General features: G+C 39.3%; 5 protein-coding genes across 10 annotated transcripts; 4 read left to right on the forward strand and 1 right to left on the reverse strand.

Annotated features, from left to right (window-relative positions):
* Position 1: 1 nt before the first annotated feature.
* Positions 2-2691, reverse strand: LOC116931496. Of its 5 annotated transcripts, none has more exons than XM_045178114.1 (3): positions 2234-2691; positions 1144-1484; positions 2-473 (listed from the first exon to the last, which is right to left on the reverse strand). In XM_045178114.1, the coding sequence occupies exons 2-3, from the start codon at positions 1333-1335 to the stop codon at positions 210-212; spliced, it is 456 nt and encodes a 151-aa protein (XP_045034049.1). In that variant the 5' UTR covers positions 1336-1484; positions 2234-2691; the 3' UTR covers positions 2-209. The 5 variants fall into 5 exon arrangements, with proteins under 5 accessions (XP_045034049.1, XP_045034039.1, XP_045034048.1 ...); XM_045178104.1 differs by having other exon boundaries at positions 2059-2691; XM_045178113.1 differs by having other exon boundaries at positions 1144-1487; positions 2059-2691.
* Positions 2692-3543: 852 nt separating this feature from the next.
* LOC116931441 (xaa-Pro aminopeptidase 1) lies at positions 3544-6713 on the forward strand. The gene is made up of 13 exons (XM_045177963.1): positions 3544-3663; positions 3742-3906; positions 4004-4172; positions 4238-4474; positions 4550-4645; positions 4710-4954; positions 5044-5185; positions 5267-5533; positions 5646-5788; positions 5863-6009; positions 6092-6267; positions 6331-6361; positions 6423-6713. Exons 2-13 carry the CDS (start codon positions 3790-3792, stop codon positions 6540-6542), a joined length of 1890 nt encoding a protein of 629 aa, XP_045033898.1. The 5' UTR covers positions 3544-3663; positions 3742-3789; the 3' UTR covers positions 6543-6713.
* A 2328-nt stretch (positions 6714-9041) lies between these two features.
* On the forward strand, positions 9042-10123 carry LOC116931537 (spidroin-1). Its single transcript, XM_032939140.2, has 5 exons — positions 9042-9201; positions 9295-9419; positions 9497-9558; positions 9635-9682; positions 9750-10123. The coding sequence occupies exons 1-5, from the start codon at positions 9073-9075 to the stop codon at positions 9806-9808; spliced, it is 423 nt and encodes a 140-aa protein (XP_032795031.1). The 5' UTR covers positions 9042-9072; the 3' UTR covers positions 9809-10123.
* A 98-nt stretch (positions 10124-10221) lies between these two features.
* On the forward strand, positions 10222-11922 carry LOC116931527 (cyclin-H). Of its 2 annotated transcripts, XM_032939127.2 has the most exons (7): positions 10222-10435; positions 10493-10689; positions 10745-10918; positions 10977-11236; positions 11387-11498; positions 11562-11699; positions 11801-11922. In XM_032939127.2, the coding sequence occupies exons 1-6, from the start codon at positions 10319-10321 to the stop codon at positions 11686-11688; spliced, it is 987 nt and encodes a 328-aa protein (XP_032795018.1). In that variant the 5' UTR covers positions 10222-10318; the 3' UTR covers positions 11689-11699; positions 11801-11922. The 2 variants fall into 2 exon arrangements, with proteins under 2 accessions (XP_032795018.1, XP_032795009.1); XM_032939118.2 differs by having other exon boundaries at positions 11562-11922.
* Positions 11923-19254: 7332 nt separating this feature from the next.
* Positions 19255-21642, forward strand: LOC116915940 (protein atonal homolog 1). The gene has a single exon (XM_032921103.2). It carries the CDS (start codon positions 19672-19674, stop codon positions 20644-20646), a length of 975 nt encoding a protein of 324 aa, XP_032776994.1. The 5' UTR covers positions 19255-19671; the 3' UTR covers positions 20647-21642.
* The last annotated feature ends 1743 nt before the right edge of the window (positions 21643-23385 follow it).

Consider the following 23385-nt stretch of genomic DNA (forward strand, 5'->3'; position numbering starts at 1 on the left):
ATTACGTAACACGGTTTATTAATGACTGGCGAATGCAAATGCTGGGGTCATGTAAGATGTTTTTTACCAGAAGGAACACAGCCAAAAGTGAATAAAACGCTGTTAAAAAAGGCTTCCATGAAAAATGAAAAACGATGAAAGGAGCCTGATTTTGATTTCAACTCAATATAGATGTGCCGACGAATTCGTATATTTCATTAATTCTCATCTTAGGTAGAAGACAAAAATGGTTGATGAGTTTGGTCAGTGCCAGTTGACTGTGGTAGAGAAGCATAAGAACTGCAGTCAAATTCTGATTCATCATGACTATTGGATGGTCGAAGAAGAGGTCGACGAGCAGTGCGGTGGGAGCCTCGACGACGTAATCTTAATTTTTGGAATTTTTGCTGCATTAAGTCCTCTTCTGATTGAGCAACCGTTGCAGCGCTGTCATCTGGAAGTATCTCTTCGTTCAGAACTTCTTCATCTACTTCCTACAGAAACAGAAATAAGAAAAACACTGTAAGATAATTTATTTTTGAAATTAGTTTGTAAAGCATCCTACTAGATGGCATTGAAACTAGACATTAATGGGAAACCAAAATAGAAGCTGTTGGCCAAGATTGACCTCTACGGTATTTCTAAACCGTGCGAGGGCAAAAGACGCGGAACCATAAGATGTCGCCATGTATTGTATGACTCAACTCCGGTAAACTTGGAAAGTGTTCAGATTATCAATCATCGTTACCTCCTACAGCGAGGCAGTTGGAGGATGAAATGAATCACGATCCGCTTCTCTGACATTTAGCAGGTTGGTACTATTTTCGATGAAAAAACCTGATTTAATCTAAAAGGTGACGAATGACAAAACGAGGAGAGCATTCCTTTCGGCTGCTTCCGTTTATGTGTTTAAGACGTCAGTAGCATCCACCAATCATAGTACTCAGCACCGCGACAGGGTTGATCACCAACTGGATGATAAAGCAGCTGTAGAGCGGCCTCCGCAAGTTCTTAATTTAGTATGCTTGTTTTTTCATCTTCTTTCTCTTTTAACTCTGTGGTTATTTAGACTATGTGTCGAATAAGGGGCTTAACAAATACAAGCCGGTGATCTACTACATCAAGTAAAAGAAGAAAACAGGAAGAAAAAGAGCATGCATATACCTTGATCTCATCGAAGGTGACGGGCTGTGTGCGATAACGGCCAATAGCTCCAGCTGATGGCTGTGCCTCCCGATACAGAAATCTCCGCTGGTTGCGTCGAACCGAAGTTCCGTCTGCCGCACCGCGATTTAGTCGTGATATGTGCTCAGGAAAAACAGCGTCTACCTCTTTCCTGAACTCTTGGCAAGCCATATCATTTGACCAGGTCTGACAGTCTGATGATGCGTTACCAGTTTTTTCCTCCCGGCAGTCTTCTCTAAGTTTCACGACTCTCGCGTCTTCCCAAAATATCACACGAGTATCACGCTATAACTCTTTCCGAATTTCCTCCAAAATTTCTCCTGCTTGAACAAACGTGAAGTACTGGTCTTCAGTTAAAAGATTTAAAACACAAAATTTATTTCTTAAATGTCTCCGACAAGCATAAAAACATGATTGATATATGCCAGACCAAAGTTTTGTGAAGAGATATTGCCCAGTTTAGGATCACTTTCTAAACTCCATAGTATTACAACATCCTTGTCAAAACAGAATCATTTCAGAATTTTTGATAAGCGAACCGCAAATCTGCTGATATGGTACTGAATTAATATTTCTAATATTTCCTTTGGGTATCACAATTGCTCTCTAAACCAGACAATTTAATCTTGCCAAACTTCGACGGTCACTATTTTAAAATGTTTAATGTCCGAAGAAATCTTGAATGAAAGTACAATTATTCAATGATGCTTGAATAACTTAACGTTTAAAAGAAACCAAAGTTAGACTGTATACAACATTAGTAACCTAATCATCGATTCCATATCGCATACAGAAATAGATAGTGACTGTTTATACGGCAAGAATAAAAGATTTACTATTGTGAAATCAAACCCCAATTGCAGACTAAATTAGCAATCTGCTTGTTTCACTCACTTTAAGGCTAATCACGAACAGTAAAGCACAGTAGAGTCGAGAAACGTAAGCTTGTTGGAATAAATAACGGTAAAAGCTGTGCTTCTGTTAACGATAAACTTATTCCTACAAATGGGTTAACAAGTCGTAGATGCAAGCACGCGCACTTTCACACTAGCAAGCAACAGCTCTTTACGTGAGTAGACGAGAAGCAGCAGCAGCTGGGATAGCTGAAACACGACTGTTACTGCAAAGAACTTGGACGCCGAGTTGAGAAAGAAGCGAGTTTTAGAACCAACGGCGCAATCTGTTCTATTCTTAAAATAAGACGCACAGCGATGACTCGGAGCCTTCTGTCGGGTATCGGAGCTCGCACGATAGGAGAGCAAAAAATCATGGCACAGAACGACTGGTATCATATGGTTAATTAAAAGTCAATCTCAGCAAATCAATTTCACATAAAAAGAATGAAATATATAAAAGCAGCAATTCATGGCCACTTTAGATTGTATAGGATTACTATCTAGCTAATACTAGCTCCACAAAATTTGAACTATTATAGAGGAAAGATAAACTATTTACAAAATAGATTATTAATTAGAGAAATGTTTGTATTCACATAAAAATATTTGAGTGGAATTATGATATCAGTCAGTTGTCTGAATGATATATTAAAGCCACGCCAAAGACCTGTTACTTTTCGAGTGGGGCATAGTTCAGCAGTTTTTCAATCAAATCCACATGGCCCAGCAACATTCTTCTGCAACAGTATCTCTTCAGGCCAAGGGCGTCAAGGGCATCGCTGAAACACAAAACAGAGAATAAAAAAAAATTACTTAAATCATAGTTGACATTAAAATATATGATTGACAGTATACAAGGAAATTTAGTTGTTTTATTAATTAATGATTTTCATTTGTGCTGTTTACTATAGATATTTTGTATGTCAAATTTAACAATTGTGCAACTGTTACTTCAAGTCACAGCAGCCAACTTTTCTTTGTATTCTAGGACTTGTGAAAAAGATGAAAAAATGAGTTATACCCTTCAGTGTATTCGGCTTGTAATAAGCCAAGATATGTCTCCCATTTGTTACCGATTACTTTTCCGCACGTAAAGCAACGAATAGGAATGATCATTTTATTCTCTGGAAGTTCTCTTGATAAAAAGAAAACCTGGTAAAATAGTTACTTTTGTTTACTTTGTTCACTGGTAATTAATTACCAGAACTTCGGTTTATCAGATCAAACGAAAAATACACGCTGAGACGAGCGTCGCCAGAAAATGAGAAAAACTAATGAATTTGCTTTCGTCTGCTGACGTTGAATAGGATAAGCAGAAACCACAAACTTGCTAAATATTAAAAAAATTATTCTCATGATTTATGCGTAAAAACCTGGCAATATTTGCATAACAGGAACTCATTAAGTTTGGTAAGCACGACATTTCTATAAATCAAAAATAGAATTAACGGAAATTAATTTTGACATAAATTTTTTCGACTAGACAGTAGACACCAGGGGTGTCAGAGATGAAGTTTTGCGCCGATTTCAATTGGTTCTCACCTGATTTTTGTTTTCACCCGATATCTATCTATTTGACCGTGTTACATTCCACGGTTCAAAGGTGTGATTGATTAATTGATACAGCTTTCCTCTACAGAATTAGATCGACAGTGGTATAATTGAAACATTGATTTTCTAGATCAGGTCATTTGGTTAGTGATCACTAGTAACTGCAAACCTTCAAATTATGGCGACTAGACATACGACCCAGATACTGACACGTCTTCGCAGCTTAATGAAAGATACTTCTGTCGTAACAGAAGCTATTCAAGCTTACATAATACCTTCTGGAGATGCACATCAGGTGGGATAATACCTATTTTCCATCAGATTGCATATGTTTAAAAAATCTCCAAAATAGCCATGGGATTTCTTCAAAAATATTTCCTTAATTTTTTTAGAGTGAATATATAGCTGACAGTGACCAACGCAGAGCTTTTGTCTCTGGATTTACTGGTTCAGCTGGCACTGCAGTCATTACTGAAACGGAGGCATGTCTGTGGACTGATGGCCGTTATTTTAATCAGGCTGAAAAACAGTTGGATTCAAATTGGACACTTATGAAAGAAGGTACTGTATGTATCCTTTTATATATATATACTAAAAATGCATTTTCTATGTATTAATTTCTTAAGGGATACCTACTACTCCAACTCAGGGAGCATGGCTTGCCAAAACTTTGCCAGTAGGATCAAAAGTTGGTGTGGATCCAAGACTATTTTCCAAAGACCAATGGACTCCATTATCTAAAACTTTAAAATCGTCTGGTCATACCCTGGTTTCAGTGGAACGGAATATCGTAGACGTCATTTGGGATGAGAAGCCTTCACGTCCATCTCACGTTATTCAACCTCTAGAAATCAAATACACTGGTAGGATTGGTTTTAACGAATGTTTTGCAACCAAATCACAATAATTTTTTCACGGTTTCGTCAATTTTGCTCTAGGTAAGTCATGGCAGGACAAAGTTAAAGATGTTGTTAAAGAGATGGAAGCCAAAAACTGTTCCTTGCTGCTGCTGACGGCTCTCGACGACATTGCTTGTACGTGAAAGTAAATGTATCTGTTAGCTAAAGCCTAATGGTTAGTCTACTTTCATTTATTCAGGGTTGCTAAACTTACGTGGCACCGACATCCAATACAATCCCGTATTTTTCTCGTGGCTCCTGGTCAAAATGAATGGAGAAATTCATTTGTTTGTCGATCCGTCTAAAGTGACATCTGCGGTGAAACAGCATTTAAATCTGGAGGCTGACATCGAAATGAAAGAACATACATCTTCCCCGACCACCGACACCGTGTTGGCTGTTCTGCATCCGTATGAGGATGTTGACGGTTTCTTGGCCGCCGAAGTACATATATTAGTAATCATTACCAAGAAAGACTTCCTCTTACATGTTTTGTTTGTTTGCTGTTCTTTGTTTTGTGAATTCTTCTGCAGGTTTCACAACAACCAAAAAAGGTTTGGATAAGCGATAAAAGTGCAGTTGCATTTTCCAATCTAGTTCCCGAAGAATTGCTTTGCGGTGATGTGTCGCCTGTTGTTTTTATGAAAGCAATCAAGAATCCAGTAGAAATGGCAGGTATTTTATATTTAAGAATTTACAACTTTTAATCGTTATCACTGACAATTTCCTTTTCTTGATTTTCTTGATACGAATTAGGCATGGAAAATGCGCATATTAAAGACGCAGCTGCTCTTTGTTGTTTCTTTGCTTGGTTGGAAAAAGAAGTCGAATCCCAACGAACAGTTACGGAAATATCTGCCGCTGACAAACTTGCTGGATTTCGTGCTGAGCAAATCGATTTCGTCGGGTTGAGTTTTGATACGATAAGCTCCTCTGGTTCCAATGCCGCTATAATCCACTATAAACCAAGTCCTGAGACGGACCGCCCCATCACAAATCGCGAAATATACCTTTGTGATTCAGGTAAATAAGATATTTGTATATATATTTATTGTATATATCCAACATATACGTACATATTTATTGTATATATTTGTATTTATATTTTATTGTATTGCCCCCCTTCTCTATTAAGGTGGGCAATACAAGGATGGAACTACGGACGTGACACGCACCGTACATTTTGGTGTGCCAACTCATTTTGAACGCCAATGCTTCACTCGCGTCCTGAAGGGTCAAACGAATCTGGCCACTTGCCTTTTCCCATCCAAAATTAAAGTAAACTTGCGGATGTTTGTATACATAAAAAAAAAAATGAAAATTTCTCTTAATAATTTAAGCGACTTTAACAGGGTAACGTCTTAGACGTTTTGGCGCGCAAAGCCTTGTGGGACGTCGGTCTCGATTATCTCCATGGCACGAGTCACGGAGTGGGCCACTACCTCTGCGTTCATGAAGGCCCAATGGGAATTTCCTGGAGAGTTTACCCCGATGATCCGGTATGTTTATTTATGTGTGCTACATTTCTTTTGCCCTGTTTGGAGAAACTTCTTCAATAGTTAAAATAAATAATCACGACAGGGGTTGAGCGAGAACATGGTGCTCTCAAATGAACCGGGATTTTATCAAGATGGAGAATTCGGTATCCGCATCGAGAATTTGGTCAAAATCGTGCCAGCCAACCCCGAAAACAATTTCAAAGATCGCAAATTTTGCACTTTTGAAAACCTGACCTTTGTACCGATCCAGAAAAAAATGTAACTTTTGCTTCTGCGTTTTGAATCATTGTGTTTAAAGCCAAATTCGTTTATTTTTCGTAGGATCATCACGGAGATGTTGACAAAAGAAGAGGCATAAATCAACTTACGTTCGTACAATTTCATAGTTTTAATGAAACCGTCTTCTTTTTCAGGTTGCTTACATCGACCAATACCATACCCAGTGTCGCGATAAAGTTGCTCCTCTGCTGCAAAGAATGGATAAAAAGGAAGCCTTGGATTGGCTGATGAGAGAAACAGAACCTTTGGGCTAAGAAAAAGCATCTCAATTCTCGAATTATCATTGACACTTTAAATGTTTCATTGTATTTTGTGTACGGATCTCGGGGATCTGCCGCAAAGTACAAATCAAGAGTTCAAGATTACTTTGATATTTTGGGGTAAAGAAAAACTAGCTGCTGAATAAAATCAGGTTATGAAAATTCTTTAATTTTTCCTTTTATTAGTCAATAGCAGCCAAATAATTCAATATTTATAGTTCGAGTTGTATGGGGCTAAGGGAACATTAAGTAGCCTTGTCCAGGTAACGTGATATTTAACAGCCATTACCTGCGGCACTACTACTTAGCGACCCCATAACCAAAATAACACTCACCATTTGCTTTTTCCACGCATCTCACCTGTGAAATAAGCGGCCGCATTAACTCTTTGCAAAGCGATTAAAGAGGAAACGAGAGCACATGGAGAACTGTTCGACAGAACCACCAAAAGTAGAATGTGCCACGTTGTCCCTCAATGCTGCCAGCTAAAATGAAGGCGGAATCGTTTTTCAGAGGAGAGAGTGATGTACTGGAGCCGACAATAATGCAATACATGTACAACAGAGCGCCCACAGATGTGGTGGCAGTTTGAGGATCCCGTGCAAGTGTGCATTACTCATCCCCCCCTGTTTCTGTCCTTTTCCCTCCACTCTCTGTACAATACCGCGCTGATGTAGCCCACATCAGTTTTAGGCATCTCTCTATGGTTTATCCCGGCCAAACACCTGCCCCTCTCAACCTCCTCCCTTTTCAGCGGCCTCTCCAACCTCTCTGTCTCTCCCCCTTTCACCCGTTAGAAAAACACATTGAGAGTTGTTTTGACCGTTCTTTTGTACTCACGATTTAAAAAAGACCTATTATACCCCCAACTGAGAGAGGATGCTTTGACGAGGAATGACCAGTTTGCTACTCTCCCCTTATCCTATCACGAATGGTTTTCCGCTTAATTGGATTCCACTTACCATTTTTTAAAACTCTAAATGACTAGTTTTTTCTGTTTTTACCATCGATTACGAACGTTTAAAGAAACTAGACTGATATCCTTCAACCGTAACGCATTCGCTTTGGGATCCAGTCGTCGTCGTTCACTAAAGACTGAACGTTGCACAGAATCAATATTATTCGGCACACCTGTACAGGTGTGCGAAGTTGCAAGAGAATTGTAAAAATGTGTACCCACGTCAACGTTAGAAGTAGTTGCATGGGGAAAAGAAGCGGAGAAATATGGAGAGCAGGACATGTGACCCAACAGCGCTGCTTGTCTGTATGTATCGACCGTTCCCCTGCCAAAATGAAATCGAATCTAGGTTTTTTTTCTCTCTCCCTCAATCATAATCGATAAATAAAACTAACAACAAAAGAAAAAGTTTACCCACATCTGCTTCTCCGTTCTAGCTATAACGTTTACGCAGTCTCTTGTGTGATATACTGCCCAAGTTGCATTTTTGTGAACTTTGCATTGAAAAGATCGTAATCGACTGGGCCGTTGCAACGGTCACAAAATCCGCTATGGGATGTGCGCCCGTGCGCCAAGGGGTCTCCTCTATAAGAAGATTGGCAGGAAAGATCGTATAGGGTTCTCAACCACATATTTTCATTTGTGATGGCAAAGAGTCAGGCACTCCAAAGGTCCACTTAACAGGCCTACAGCCATATACTTATTGTTTGTAGCCTACAACTGTTTCGGTTGTATAGGATCGAGTTTAGCAAAACTTTTTTGCCTTTCTAGACTAAGGGTACAATGGATCATTTTTCTTTATAGACTAGTCAGATGTTAAATTGAATATTACACGCATAGGTATGCGGTCCGTTGACGTGCTGCCGAAATGGCACCTGGTCGCAATTGCACGCATGGAAAATGGCAGTGCGCCAAGTCAAATATTTTTATACGGTTTAATATGTTTCTATATTGAGGAAGAAACAGCAGTTGGTGATAATCCAAAATTTTTACGGTTGTAAAGTACAGTATATCACATTTCTTTTGACAATAGATTCTTACCGTGCAACAAACGAGGTGAAATACTAACCCCATTAAGCGCAAGCGGTATTGAATACAGCCTAGCTGTTTTGTTCTTTATTGTGACGCTTTACTTAGCAGATGAAAAGCGCCTGTCAAATCTACTTCTATTATGCATAGACAGTACGACAAGCAACACTATGGTACGTAGCAGTGATGAATTGCGGTCAATTGGAAATCGGAAAGGGAAATCGTTCGCCTTTTTTAGCAAGCATCCTATGCCTGTTTGTCTGAAAACTAAAAATGGAAATTCCTAGATTGGGGTGCTATTCAATTCTAAAACAAGCTTTCGTTTTGTCAATGAAAATTGGAACAGATCTCTGTTAATCAAACAATGCCTAACTAAATAAGAAATAGGAATCAGATGATCAGCTAAGTTTTCCTCGATATCTTTTTGAACTACTGATTGCGCTTTCTCCCACCCTGCCGGTGGATATGCTATAGCTGTTGTGTAACAAAGCAAACGGGGGAAAGTGCAATACTTCGAACTAATTTGTCGACTACTAGATGCAAACGAATGAAACTCTATTTAAACGCGCTGCAAAGTGGGTCTATCATTATTCAGTGCTCACTTGCAATCGCATCAGCTACACAATCTTCAATATGGTTGCCAGTAATACCACAATCGTTTCCCTTGTAAGTACTCTTCAAATCTACTAATTAATAAAGTGCAAAATTATTTTTAATAAAATAAAATGTGGTGATCGTGAAAATTTTGCGCTCATTCAGGCGGTCATTCTTTGCTTGGCTTGTGCAGTACAAGCCGGTACCCCTCTTGTCGGATACGGAAGTAACACCTTTAATGAAATCTTTTCCACTGGATTCCAGAATGGTCTAGGAGGTTATGGAGCTGGGTAACACCACATCCGATTACTGCAAACATTATAAGTTTAAAATTACCAATTCATTTATCTCCTTATACTTATTTTAGTACCGTTGCTGGAGCCATTGGCGCCTACGGTCAGTTCACTGGCATTGGAACCGTCGGAATTGGTAAGCAACAACAACAACAACAAATGTTTTTCCATGCTAAAATTTTGAAGATCTAACACATTTTATTCTTTAACAGGCCAAGCTCTTACAGCAGGAAAAGGCTACAACCCCACAGCTGGTGGTGGTAATGATACGTCTTTTATTTTTCTAGAAAAATTCCGTTTTTTAAATGTTTCGATACTATTTTGTAGGTTCCGGTGGTAGCGGATTTGGTGGCTTTGGACCAGGACAGACTGGCAGCTACCATTAAACTGCTAGGAGCCGGTTTTCGGAAATGACCACACATTGCGAGTGCGATTGACACACACTTTTGCCATGTTTCACTTTCCCACCACAGTGCATCATTTGTTAGAACTACTTTTTTTTTGAAATCCCAGATTTGTTTCCATCTCAAGCTCTTGTACTGGATATAGGGTTTGAGCAGATTTTAAAATTACCGCGACTTTATCCTGGAATGCACTTTCAAATTCAATATACTAGCCTAATTTAAACAAATAAAATTTCGCCTTAATTTGATATTATTGCAATAATCTAACATTTCAGAATACAATGTTTCCTGAGAGTATTCAAAAACATCGGCGTCATTGGGTCAATTAGTCCGGAAATCCGGATCCGGAATGGTCATCTTAACGATTGTCCTGGCAACGAAGCGTCCTAGCAGACTAAAAGATCTAGTGTCTAAATTTTCGAAAAAAAAAGATCATATCTGATTTTGCGCATGGTGTCGATTTCGAACATCTAGAAAAGGGGAAAGTTCAATATGTTTGCAACGAGCACCCAACGGCATTTTTGGATGTTTAAAGATGAAACTGATGTTTCTAATGCCAGACTTAGTGCAAACATTAAATACATTTCCAGTAGAGGGAGAAACATGACAGTAAGTGGTTTGCATTTTGAGAAGATGCCATGGCCATCATTGTCTATTGATTAACAGGTTATAGAGCGTGAAGCACATTTTTTGAACGTTATCGAGGAAAAAAGTTTGATTATGAGTTATGAGTACCAGCTGAGGGACTTCTGCAGAAAATTCCATCCCCCTATGCCCCGCTATGTAATAGGAACAGCTTTACACTACCTCAAACGTTTTTATGTGAATAACTCTGTCATGGACTATCCACCAAAAGAAATCCTGTAAGTAGCTAGTGAATTATTAAAAAAATTTCTCACTGATGACATGGTTTCATAGTGTGACCTGTGTCTACTTGGCTTGTAAAGTTGAGGAGTTCAATGTTTCGATGGATCAATTTGTTGGTAACTTGAAAGGAGACAGGGAAAAGGCTGCTGCCATTATTTTGAACAATGAACTACTTCTAATGCAACAACTTGACTACCAGCTGACTGTCCATAATCCATTTCGACCGTAAGTCTTTTCATTGCATCTTCTTTCATTCACATCCATTTATTCTCAAACTTCATAGACTTGAAGGTTTGATGATTGACATGAAGACACGTTTTCCAACCTTCAGTGATCCTGAGAGGCTGCGGCCAGGAATTGATGAATTTCTTGAACAAGTTTTTTATACTGATGCTATATTGATCTACTCCCCATCTCAAATATCTCTTGCAGCAATTATTCATTCGGCGAGTACGTCGAAAGAGAATGTGGATGAATACATAACAAAAATTCTATTTTCGGAAGATCAAAAGCGTTTGTTAAATCTCATAGAAGCAGTGAAAAGTAAGAATTTTAACTTTGTGTTGGGCTTGTGGATGGGATTTTAAATTTAACTTAAATTTGACTTAGTTTTTGATTTATTTTCATTTTCCATGCCTGTGCAAAAACCGAGTTTCGCTGTGTGTCTGAACGGCTTTTATTTATTTCTCGTAGAAATCCGTGTAATGGTGCGGAACGTCCAACTACCTCACCGAGATACAATCAAAGCTTTGGAAAAGAAGCTTGCACTCTGCTGCAACCCTGACAATAATAGTGAAAGCCCGGCGTAATTCTATACAGAAATATAAATGTCTTTCGCTACGTGAAGTATATTTCTTTTTTTCCTTAGGTTTAAAAAGAGAATGAAGCAGTCTTTCGACGAGGAGGAATCTTTTGAAGATGGACAATATCCGTCCGCGAGCTCAGATCAAGTTCGTAGCATGTTGATGGGTTTATCCGAAATGGGCAAGATATGAACGCATCCTTTGTGCGTTAACATTTTCCACTCATGTTTGAACATCCTTGAAAAGTTTAGAGTGAATCTTTTGTGCTTACTTACTTTTTTTTTTCGATTTGATATGTGTGAAGAATATCTATCGAGTTTTCGTGCGGGGCGATGGCCCATGCTGTACATTGAAACAATGCCCATGTCACCGCGCACTATTTACCCGAGTCTCCCGGATGAATTGAAATACATGAACTTGAATGAATGCTAACATGTGCGATGGTGTGATTACATGCCTTTAAACAGCATGCCTTGTGAAGCAGTTGGTTCCATCGGCGTATCCATAGTTTTACACACTATTGAATCAGTAAAGCTACCGATGGGGATTAATCAAGCGAGACGTTCAGGAAGTTAGATAATAAACATATACTCAGAATAACTCTTGAAAAGTCATTGAAGATGAAATCGTGACATAACTGATAACATCCATGGAAGATCATGATGTAAGATGCAGATCGTTCCCGTGAAGAGTTTGTGGAACATGACGAATCCCGTGAAGAGTTTGTGGAACATGACGAATCAATGCAAGTTATGGAATTCAACATATTTTATAAAGGGTAGGGGTGGAATCCAGATAAAATCAGTTATCGAAATATATGGATGTATGTTCAATCAAGCGTTTTCTTACCTATACCAGCTAGTTACCTACACAGAATTCGTTTGAATACCGTACCTCCAAACTGTGCGTGAATTTTCAGACGATAGCCTAGATGGCGTGACCAACGGGTTTGAAAGCTATTTAAAATTGGTTTCGTTTCCGACTTCTCTGACATGCTATAGCACATTTATTGGGTATACTTCAAAAACCGCTTATTTGAAGAGAAAACGAACCATGTTCTGGAAATCAGCATAACGTTTTGAGTATAGTGTGTGATTTTTAACGAATCCCAAAAGATTTTCGTTCAGCAATTCGTTGGTCCTATTTATTTAAAAAACAGTGGTTTGATGAGAAAAATAAAATTTTAACTGCATTCAGCGTTAAATTTTGATTATAACGTGGAATTTTTGGCCAAATTTCTGAAAGGTCAAATACTTAAAAATTAAGCCCGACTTTTTTCCTTTTCTTTTTTTAAATGCTCTAAAATATAGAAAACTATGTCAAAATTCTACGAGCATCACAAAAGTGCACTTTTTTTTTACGTGGGACTTCTACTTTTTGAGTAATTACAATTAAAAAAGGTATTTGCGCTATAACTACTACGCTTACGTTTTATTCAAAAACGACATCATTAAACAGGAAACTAATATCCCAGCCGGAATCAGCGTTTAATTTTGAGTATAAAGTGTGTGGTTTTATTGAATTCTAAGAGATTTTAGTTTTTTGAAGATTTTGACAAAAGTGGGAAGGGTATAGCCTTCCCACTTTTTCATTTTTGGCTAAATTTTAAATATAGAAAAGAATACATGGTTTTGATTCAAAATTGAGCGAGGATAATGGAAATCAACTTCGTTTTTGCGTTAGGCTTATAATTTTGGAAATAAACGTAGAAAACGAAAGAACAGAATTGTTGCGCAAAGGATACGTTTGTTTTTCGTTTATTTAAAAAACTGCTCGACTGACGAGAAAACTAATTCTTTTTTTGCAATCAGCATTCAATGTTGAGTATACTTTGTAACTTTCACCGAATTCCAAGAGATTTTGTTTTTTTCAGATTTTGACAAAAGTGGGAAGGGTATAGCCTTCCCACTTTTTCATTTTTGGCTAAATTTTAAATATAGATAAGAATACACGATTTTGATTCAAAATTGAACGAGGATCAAGAAAATAGATTTCATTCTCACGGGAAACTTATAGTTTTTGTGTTATTTGAATTCAAAGGTGTTACGCTATAAAACCACTTTGATTCCATTTTGTAAAAAAATCTACATAATTAACACGAAAACGAATCACGTATTTTCCATCTATTTCATTGATTATGTGGTTGTTTAGGCCACCATAAAAGGCTTCATACTCTGCCAGGATAAATGTATGGTGTCCTCTTGCCTACCGGCGTGTAAAAGGCATTCTGCATTTGTGGCTCACATCCGTTTCCGATCCAGTCTCAACCCAAGACATTGTTGGAACAGATAATAGTCAGGTGGTAGCTGATAGATGACTATCTCATTCAAATCTCACTCGTACTCCATCGAAAGGTGCAGTTAAAATGTCCTAGATTTGTACAAGAACCGTGAATTTTTGGCACTCGGAACTTGAGTGATTTGTTTTCTAACACTTTGCCTGGAAATCTCTAATCTAGTTGAAAGTACTCAATGTATGCTTGAAAGCGTTAACAAAAGAAAAACAATGATGTCACGTAAAATTTTGAGGACAACATGAACGCCAGATCTTATGACTGATCATTGGATGTTGTAACGTTATCACACGCCGATCAACCCGAACCCGTAATCCGAACATATTGCAGCGGCACGCGAGCTCTTGTGACAACAAAGTTTTAACTGTCAACTATACTTATCACTAGGATCCGATCTCTCGTCATATTTTAATACCTCAGCTTCTCTCACTCGAAATAAGAAAATCCCCGGCTGCCGCGTTGGCTCACATCAACTCACGGTTAGACTCGACAATCTAGAAAGAAAAACCAATAGATTTGAGACTTTAGAGGACCTTGTCTACCTGGCCAACATGAAAATTTGCAGCGAAAAAGTCAAGAAAAATAAGAAATTCTTTTGTCGTGACCATCCACATGTCAGCTGTGATCATGTTGTGCCTGTCAGCATGTGATCTCTCGTTGGTTGAAGCTGCCGCTATTCTGTTATTTTACGAACGTTATGAATCACTTTTATTGAGCCTGTCAAGCGTTCTGACAGATTTCAATTCATAACGTAAAATACTTCAACTATTTTCTTCGTCTTTTTTTTTCTTTTTTCGTTTGCCTTTTTCCCTTTTATTTATTTTTATTTTTTTCTAAGTAAATTGACTAAAACCGAACAATAATTTGCCTTTAATCAGAGCCGAGCTTCATTCTGTGCGCACTGACTCCAGATGTGGTCCGGAATTAAGTGTATACGTACCATTTAAGCTTTGGCTTCCCTTTTTCTTTTTTTCTTTCATTTCTTTTATTTTGTTTAACATTTTCACCGCACGCAAGTTTTTCAGAGAAAAGTAGCGACGACAGCTGAGCTTGCCCTAAAACTTGAGTGCTAATGGGTTCTGTCCAGAGTTTCTGAAAAGAAAAATTTCTTCCCCAGCCAGACGATGCGACTTACGAGACGAGTACCGCTCTCCAGTCATTATATCGTGTGTACATATCGTTAGGGTTTTTGGCGGTCGAGTCGTCGCGCAATATCTGCAAAAGGGCTATACTATATACTACTGGCAGGGGGCGTCCGATGGCATCCTTACATCATCGTGAAGCAAAAAAAAAAAAAAATCTTTCCCGCGCCTAAAACTCGTTTTGGTTTTCTCTCTCTCTCTCTCTTTCATTCTTTTGTTTTACGATCACTTCTGGGATGGCCCGACGGGCGGACGGATACCGTTTTCCGAGTCTCTTTTGTTTCACCAGTTGGGCAATAAAAGAAAACAAAAAAAAAAAGGTAATCTGGCTCTACAACGTTTCCCAAGCTTATATGCATTTATTATTTCCTCCCCCACTTGCCACCCATCCACCCACCGATACAAATTGTCCGAGTTTTTCGGCTGTTTGTGTTTTTATTTATTTATTTATTATTATTTTTTTTTAAGCTTAATTTTTGTTTAGAGAGTGGAAATGTGTGGGTGGAGAACAAATCCCGAAAAGCCGCCGAAGATTACAAAGAACTTATCATCTTGACTGATTGCACAGCGTGGCATATAGCCGCCATTCCGGCAGAGTAATCGTTATGGTTTCTACGCTCGTCGGTTGCTGTTGCTGTTCTATTACTTTATGTTTCTGCAGTGGCGTACGAGCTTTTTAATCGAGTCTATAGCGCATCGTTCGTTACGTTCGCTATTTTTATACAAGTCATACAACAGCAGTTGGACGTGGATGCGAACGGACATGAGCACAAAAAGGTTTGCGACTGAGCCAAAACAACACACACACATAGAAAACAAATTTTCTAAAACTATAGAGTGTACACAAAAGCATTCTGTATAAATATAGAACATGGTCCCAGTGTTGAGTGTGACGCCGTAAAGTTGAGTGTGCGACATGAAATTGTTGTTTATTTACAGTCCCCTGTAGGTGTACCATTCGCTCGTCATCCATCGAAAAGCAAAGCGATCCTCTTGTTCCATACACCTTCTGCCCACTGGCCTGATTGCCTGAACGGACCGATTGAACTTGCCATATTCAACCGATGGAAGAGATGACCAAATAGCAAAGGCCATTTGTACCGCAGCACTCAATCGAGAGTATACTTTTGTTGATGTTTCGTTATTGTTGGGACGAAGAAGCCAAAGTGTCGGTGCAATGAGTACGTCGACAACAGCTGTTTCTCAATCTGCTGGTGCATGCAAACTCATCGTGCCACGGAAGTTGGTTCAGTTGAACTTATTATTTTTATTTTTTTTCAAAATGGACTTTCAGTATAACTTGCAGTACATCCTTACACCGCATTGCTCATCGGATGAAAGTGCTTTAAAAATCACACATAGCTTAACGATAGAGTATATATACACTGAATGTTAGAGATATTGCAAAGGAGCCATAAATACAGCACGAAATTTTCATCCACGAGCGAAAAACGTTTCACGAATCAAGAGTCTTTTACAATCGGCGTGTCAATGGCCCAACAATCTTTATGGACGCACGAGAAAAAGAAAAAGAAAACAAATTCCCGAATCACTGTTGAATACAAGTGACGATATGGCCTTGCGGCTGTTGAATCGTTACGCAAAATCAGTTGAAATGGCACAGATTCCGTTCGTGACTCGTTTACCTTTTGGGATATACACAGTGTGAAATTATAGCGAAGTCGATGCGCATAGCCCAGGCTGGAAGATATAGTCAACATTATTAAGGCCTATAAACGCGGGTATTTTGAAATGCCGCTGGAACAGCCACCGAGAAATCATGATGATGATGTAGACTGCTGTGCTATTTGATAATGCGGGTCTCACATGACGACTGTACGCACGCACGCGCGCTGGGCGGCCAGTTCAATTTTCCGCGTAGTCAATGCCGATTGGCTGATGGGTATGTAGACTAGTTTTACGATGTACTTTGGCTTTTCCTTCTTCTTTTTCACCCTGCTGTTTGAACTTTTGTACTCGAGGAATGCTTACCTTCAAGATAAAACTAAACATCATTCCATCCGCAAACGTCTTCCGTCGTCAGTTAGCGGCTTTCGGAAATTTATTCTCATTGATATTGATATACATTTCGATTAGTATACTATTGTCACCGTAACGAGACCCCCCTGAAAAAGAAAAAAAAAAAAAAGTATATCATTCTTGCCATCTATGCAGACAGCAGTCTTACTCCACTTTTAACGAACACGTACGCATTGTTTTATGCGGTACAAATGATAGCGCAAAGAATAAGCCGGTCGACGGTAAACCGCCACGACATTAACAATTCATCTGCGAACCATCAGCGCTTGTATCTATATTGGCTTTTGCTAGTTTCTATCGCGTCTTTGGCATCTCCCCTTCTTTTATTTCATTCTTCTGGACTAGCCATGGAAAGGACATTTTTGTAGGACGCAAGTCCATCCGAGTCAGTGGAGCGTTGCGCCAACCGCCGCCGATCGTTTCAGACGACAACCCGTGAGGAGGAAAGATAACTGCTCCCGCAAAAATAATAACAGGACACACGTAAAAGCTCGATTGACAACCTTGCCGTCTGCAGTTTCGTTTTGGCGCGGCTACTTTTCGCAATAGCGAGGGAACAGCAAAAAACATGAAAACCGAATCTGCTAATGCATAGACGCTATATCGTTTTGCTACATGTACAGTTTTGAATAAACGTGTATGTATACTCTTGTGTTGTAAAAAAGAATAAAAAGGATATTGTGTAAAAAATATCAAATAATTGCTTTCTACTGTCCTCTGATTGTAGAGATGATTTCCATCACTCTGAGACAAGCCCCCAAGTGCGTCCAGCACGTTATTTGATTGGCGGATATGAGCAAAAGTCCTTTTTATTGTTGTTACACGGCAGTCTGTTTGTTTTGTTTTTTTTTGTTGGTCGATGACGTTATACAAAATTTTTCAACGAATATGACGTTTTAGCAACAACAACAACAACAAATATAGTTTTCTTTTTTTGGCTGGATGACCCTTGCTTTTTTGAGTCTCTTTATTTTTTACAAGGGGAAAACAAAAAAATGCTGGGCAAGAGATTTATGTAGGGAAAAAGAAAAGAAAAGAAAATCGTGAAGTCTAATAACTATTGTATGCAACAAGCAATAGTGTAGTTGAACAAATGATGTTGCTCGGTTTTCCTGGCTAGCACTTGGCCACGTAGCTCGGCGTATATATACTGCAATTGTGTTACCTATTTACACTCGGTAGACTTGTTGTGTGTAAATCACCATCCACGGACCCGCGTGGCAGCTGGGCGACGCGTGTTCCTATAGCCATTCACATACTGTACACAACATTCCCACATTACGTCAATTTTTCGGGCATTCAATTAATCCGCTCGGGTTGGCGGCTAGCTGGCGCGTTAGAGTCTCTCACACAGGTTAATCGTTCATTCTTTTCTGGTTTGCCTTTGAACGAAACAGCGAGGGAAGTAAAATCCATTACGAGTTATAACTGAAGTTTTAGTTTGGAAAGATGGGGTGCAAAACATAACGGGTTTAAAAACATCTTATAGGTGAGGTGATATTTTAACTGCAGCAGGAACTCTAATCATCTGGCATGTTGTTTCTCAAAGAAAGTATAGTGATGCCAAAGGATATACAGTAAAAGACACTTTCCATTTCAGATAGGATAACTTTTGAAAAATAAAATCTAATCAAAAAGAATTATAAATTTGTTGCATTAGAAATGGGCGTATATTGGATGAAGCAAGTGCCCTCAAGAAAACAAAAAATAAAGACCCATAAAAACGAATGAACTTGCTTTCCATTATCGACAGAGAGTGTGGCCAATGATGATCCTGACTGGGCACTTTATTGCTTCCCACATTTTGATCTTCATCACTCCTCTTTTGCTTTTAGATGATAGATCCTCAGCATCACGGCACAACGTGTAAGCCACGGTCCGTCTTAAAAAAAAAAAAAGTCTGCCCGCTTGTTGCCATTGCGTCTCCTCCCCCTCAATCAGTCAGCTTTTGTGTGGCCAGCCAAACTCTCTCTCTCTCTCTCTGGTTTTTTTTCGTGATGCCATATAGCTTGCGTGAGTGAACGCCAGTGTTGGGTGTTCGGTGCGGTTTGCCTGCAGTACACACGTATAGTCGAAAAAGGAGGAACAAGAAAGAAAGAAAAAAAAAAAAAATGGGATATAAGGAAGGAGGAGGAGGCTATAGAATGAGTGGGGGGATGGGATACAGAAGGTTTTTTTCCTCCATATTTTTCTTTTCTTTAAGGGGTTGTTTTCTTCTTCTCCTTGCCCAGAAGCAGGTAACTATAAACTATAAGCCTCACTGGCCCTCCCACCGTTCATCCAGTACACCGTCAGCAGTCGGTGCAGTCACACGCTCATATCACTCCACTGCGAGAGATAGGGACCATCTACGCACTTAACGCGCACTATTACAACAGCAAGAAGAAGAAGCGGTTTATTTCTTTCAAAATTGTTTTCGAGTTTTAGGGCAGTTCAAAAAAAAAAAGGAAAAAAAAGGCACTTGGCTGTCGTTCACATGCATTTCTAATCGCCTGCCAACAAGACAACCGGTCATGAAGATCCTTAGTGTTTTAAATTGAATCCGAGTGCTCTTCTTTTCTTTTCTTTTTTCTGATTCTTTGAATTGAAAAAGAACTGAATCAAAATAAAAGACATTTGAAAGAAAAGGACTGAAAAGAAGAAGAAAACTAACGAGCAGATAAAAGCAAACAAACAAACAAAAAAGGGGGGCAATACGAAATGTCTTTGGAAATGTACTCTCAGTTCGGCTCCAGTGATCTGATGGGCAACACAGACGCTCATGGATATTATGCACCGGCCGCCTATGTCGTTCACGACGTTTACCACCACTCGACGGGTTTTACGGCCGAGGAAGGCGTCCGCCACAACACTAGCGCGATTAACAGCGCTAACAATGGCGGTCATAACAACAACAACAACAACAACAACAATAGCTCGGCCTCTTACGACGATCCAAATTGCCAGAGTCCCGTCTCGGCTCAATCGTGGGCAAGTCTGAGGTCACCCAGTTCATCGCCGCGGCTACTGACGGAATTGCGGCCCGGTAGCGACCAGCTGCCACATCCGCATCGACCTGTTGTTGTTGCCGCTCTTGGACCTTCCAGTAGCACTCCGGTCGGATCTGTCGATTATTGCCTGCTCGGAATGGAAGGGCCGGCGTCCGTTGTGGCGTCGGATGGCAAGTACAGCGCGTCGGTGATTACCGATCAGGAAGAATCGAACGCTGGTGAGTTCGGAGCTTCGTCTATGTGGACGGATGATGGCGAATCGGAAGCTACGATGGAGTCCAATCCGGCAGGACTGGAGTCTTCTGCCAGTCCGTCAACTGAGGCCATGAACGATGGACGGACAAGACAGCCGACTGAGCAGAAAAGACAACGCAAAACGCGGACGCCTCGGACGCCTAAAAACAATTCGAATGGAAGCAATAACAGCGGAGGGAGCAACAGTAGCGGCGGAAGCGGAAGCCGTCGTCGTTCAACCAAAGTGCCGACTGTCGAGGTGGTGAAGAAGCGCCGGTTGGCTGCCAACGCCAGAGAACGCCGACGCATGAACAGCTTGAACGATGCGTTCGAAAGACTACGTGAGGTCGTGCCCGCACTGGGCAGCGACCGCAAACTTTCCAAGTTCGAAACGCTTCAAATGGCCCAGACTTACATCGGAGCCTTGGCCGAACTTCTTACGAGGCACTGATGGAATTCTTGTTTCGTTGCATTCGGTAGGACAGGTCTACGTTAGGCCCATTTTTTTTTTGTTTCCAATGTCAACTACCGTGACGTGTAAATGTTATTCTAAAAATGAATTCATCTGCTAATAGTCTTATTAATCGACCCACCCTCCCATTTTTTTTTTGGAAAGAAATTTAAGATTTAAAAAATAATAATAATAATACTAATAGGAAATTAAAAATAGCTATGATAGAGAGTTAAAAACGATCTATATTTATATTGTCAAACAAATTTATTGTTGTTTTTGTTATGATTTGTTCGTTGAAATTGAGAGCGTCTCCGAATTTGAAATGCCACATTTGTTCAATTTCAATTTCATTTTTTGTTTAAAATCTTGTTTTCGTTATTTGCCACTTTTTTATACATAAATATTGTTACGTGCTACATGCCGGCCTCCCCTTAATATTGTACGTTTGGTTGTGTTTGCAAAATAGCGTTGTGCGATAGCTTTTCGTTTCGGTGTCCCATCGAATGGCACCTGATTGGAAGGAGACGATAAAGTATTTTTGTTGTTGTTGTTGTTGTTGATAAATGAACTCGAGATCAATTTGTCTTTTGTGTAACGAGATCAACCCTGAAAAAAGAGAGAAAAAAAAAAAAGGTTCACTAGTCCCTCTATGAAAGAAGAACAAAATCCTCACAAAGTACTGATTATATTTAATGCGATTTACATCATAGAGATTTTGCCTTTGTGTTATCTTCAACTCTTTTTGAATCTAAATAATTGGATAGTTGGAAGTAAAAAGCTTTTTTTTTTCTCTCCCACTCTTTTTGTCCTTTTCTTTCTTTTGAGATGACAAAAGCAATCCAGTATTAATGATGATGGCGTTTTCCTTTTTTATTTTTTAAAATGTTTTTCGTTGTCGCTCTTCTTCTTCACCCTGCCGCAAAAATGATGACTTCTCTCTTGTTCTCGTTTGGCGCAATAATACAAAAAAAAAAGATTACGTTTCAATGATGACACGACGTGTTTCGAGTCCTTTTCACGAAATTTTCAGTCCAATTTCTTCAAAGTGATGAACGGCATCTATTTTCAATGTTCGCTTCAGAAAGTTTTGGTGAACTGAAAATGCACTCGATAAGAGAAAGAAATCCATCACATATCGATCCTTTCTGCGGATAAAAAAAAAAAAATGTTGACTCTTCGTAGCGATCGGTCGTTTTCATGTGAGTCGGTATGTGATGGCTAAACGCTACTGGCCATTTGCCATAGGGAAACCCGTTTTTGTTTGCTATCCTCTTGCGGGAATTTCTAGACGTGGACATTTTCATCTTTTACTACCAGAAATATAATAAAATGCCATCTCTTGGACTGATAACTTTCCTCGCTCACGAACTGAGCTGCCAACTTTTGCGCCAGTTCTTCCTATAAAGTTCGAAAAAGAAAAGAAAAAAGAACTTTCTTTTTCACTTCTATTCAATTTTTTTTTAAAGGTTCTTTTTCTTTCTATATTTTTTTGAACGGAATGTTTAAAAAAATATAATTCGTCAAAATTGAGAGAGGAAAAGAGAGAGAAATACAAAATGTTGTGCTGAGTGTGGAAAACTATAGATTTTAAAGTTCTTTCTTGAATCTCTAAAAACATCCCGTATTTTATTTTTCGAAGAGACCCTTATCGTTGATCGCGAAAAAAGCTGCTGGATTGCTCGCGAATTTCGGTTGATTGATCGACGTCAGATCTTAGTTATTTGTCCCGGATATGGCCAATCAAATTTGATAGTGCTGAAAGACAGGGTCAATTGAAAAGAACTATAGTCTTTTCCAAACATATAAGAATTATAGCCAGCAATACGGGTGATGGGGTGTTTGTCATTGTATTTGGCGTGTGGTCGATAGAAAACGAATGGCCTTTCCCAAACAAAATAAGTAGAGTATATTGCTATAATTTGCACCAGCAACACGATTGAAGTTTAAGCATCATGATAAGGAACGGCTATATAGCCTGCAAGGACCGGTGAATGACCATTAAGAATTCAAATTGGGTATATAGAAGTCGAACGAAGAGAATTGGTTGTGCAACACAACGAATGACTGCCGCCGGAGTAGTATAGGTTCGCGCTCCAGCAATTTGAAAGGGACTATACGTGCAAGTCAACGGGCATTAAACAAAAAGAGAGCTTGACGCTAACTACATAACGTGTATTGTTACACAGTTATAGATGCGAAGAGGCCCACCTACCTTACGACCTATGCCGAACGCGCCAGTCCGAAACGGTTAGTCTATCTAGATACTGTTTCTTCTTAAACTTCTCTTTTCTTTTCTACACAACGTATTAAAATAGGTAATTTTCTTCTTCTTTCCTCTTTCATTTTTATTTCTTATTCTTTTTTGAAGGCCCCGCAATTAGTTCGAAGGGCGGCAAAGGAGAGTACTCCGCGCAACCAGACGCTGTTAAGACGAAGAAGGGGAGATAAAAAATGGAAGAAAAAGCTTTTTCAGTTCTGGCCCTCTTTTTTTTCTGATTAGACCCATTGACGTCAATAATTCAGCAATAAACTTGATAATAGGCTAGACAAAACAAGACATTGACAGTATTTTACATGTTGGAAAACTGGGACTTATATGCGTGTGTAAAATGGCTGAGGCATTGAAGAGGCGGACTGCGCATCTCTATAAGAAAAAAAAAACATGAAGCACCTGGTAAAAATAGAAGGTACAACGGCAGCAGAGGTTTTCCCTTTTTCTTTTTATTATTACGTCTA

The sequence above is a fragment of the Daphnia magna genome, linkage group LG1 (assembly GCF_020631705.1).
Source record: "Daphnia magna isolate NIES linkage group LG1, ASM2063170v1.1, whole genome shotgun sequence".
Lineage (NCBI taxonomy): Eukaryota > Metazoa > Arthropoda > Branchiopoda > Diplostraca > Daphniidae > Daphnia > Daphnia magna.

Excerpts from the sequence above, each read along its gene's own strand:
- LOC116931496 (XM_045178114.1), bottom strand. The coding sequence starts at position 1,335 with ATGGCTTGCCAAGAGTTCAGGAAAGAGGTAGACGCTGTTTTTCCTGAG. Across the intron at positions 474-1,143 it reads TCACCTTCGATGAGATCAAG|GAAGTAGATGAAGAAGTTCT; the intron begins GTATATGCATGC and ends CTGTTTCTGTAG.
- LOC116931441 (XM_045177963.1), top strand. The coding sequence starts at position 3,790 with ATGGCGACTAGACATACGACCCAGATACTGACACGTCTTCGCAGCTTA. Across the intron at positions 3,907-4,003 it reads CTTCTGGAGATGCACATCAG|AGTGAATATATAGCTGACAG; the intron begins GTGGGATAATAC and ends TAATTTTTTTAG. Across the intron at positions 6,010-6,091 it reads GAGTTTACCCCGATGATCCG|GGGTTGAGCGAGAACATGGT; the intron begins GTATGTTTATTT and ends TAATCACGACAG.
- LOC116931537 (XM_032939140.2), top strand. The coding sequence starts at position 9,073 with ATGCAAACGAATGAAACTCTATTTAAACGCGCTGCAAAGTGGGTCTAT. Across the intron at positions 9,420-9,496 it reads CTAGGAGGTTATGGAGCTGG|TACCGTTGCTGGAGCCATTG; the intron begins GTAACACCACAT and ends TACTTATTTTAG. Across the intron at positions 9,559-9,634 it reads CATTGGAACCGTCGGAATTG|GCCAAGCTCTTACAGCAGGA; the intron begins GTAAGCAACAAC and ends ATTCTTTAACAG.
- LOC116931527 (XM_032939118.2), top strand. The coding sequence starts at position 10,319 with ATGTTTGCAACGAGCACCCAACGGCATTTTTGGATGTTTAAAGATGAA. Across the intron at positions 10,919-10,976 it reads GTCCATAATCCATTTCGACC|ACTTGAAGGTTTGATGATTG; the intron begins GTAAGTCTTTTC and ends CAAACTTCATAG. Across the intron at positions 11,237-11,386 it reads TCTCATAGAAGCAGTGAAAA|AAATCCGTGTAATGGTGCGG; the intron begins GTAAGAATTTTA and ends TATTTCTCGTAG.
- LOC116915940 (XM_032921103.2), top strand. The coding sequence starts at position 19,672 with ATGTCTTTGGAAATGTACTCTCAGTTCGGCTCCAGTGATCTGATGGGC.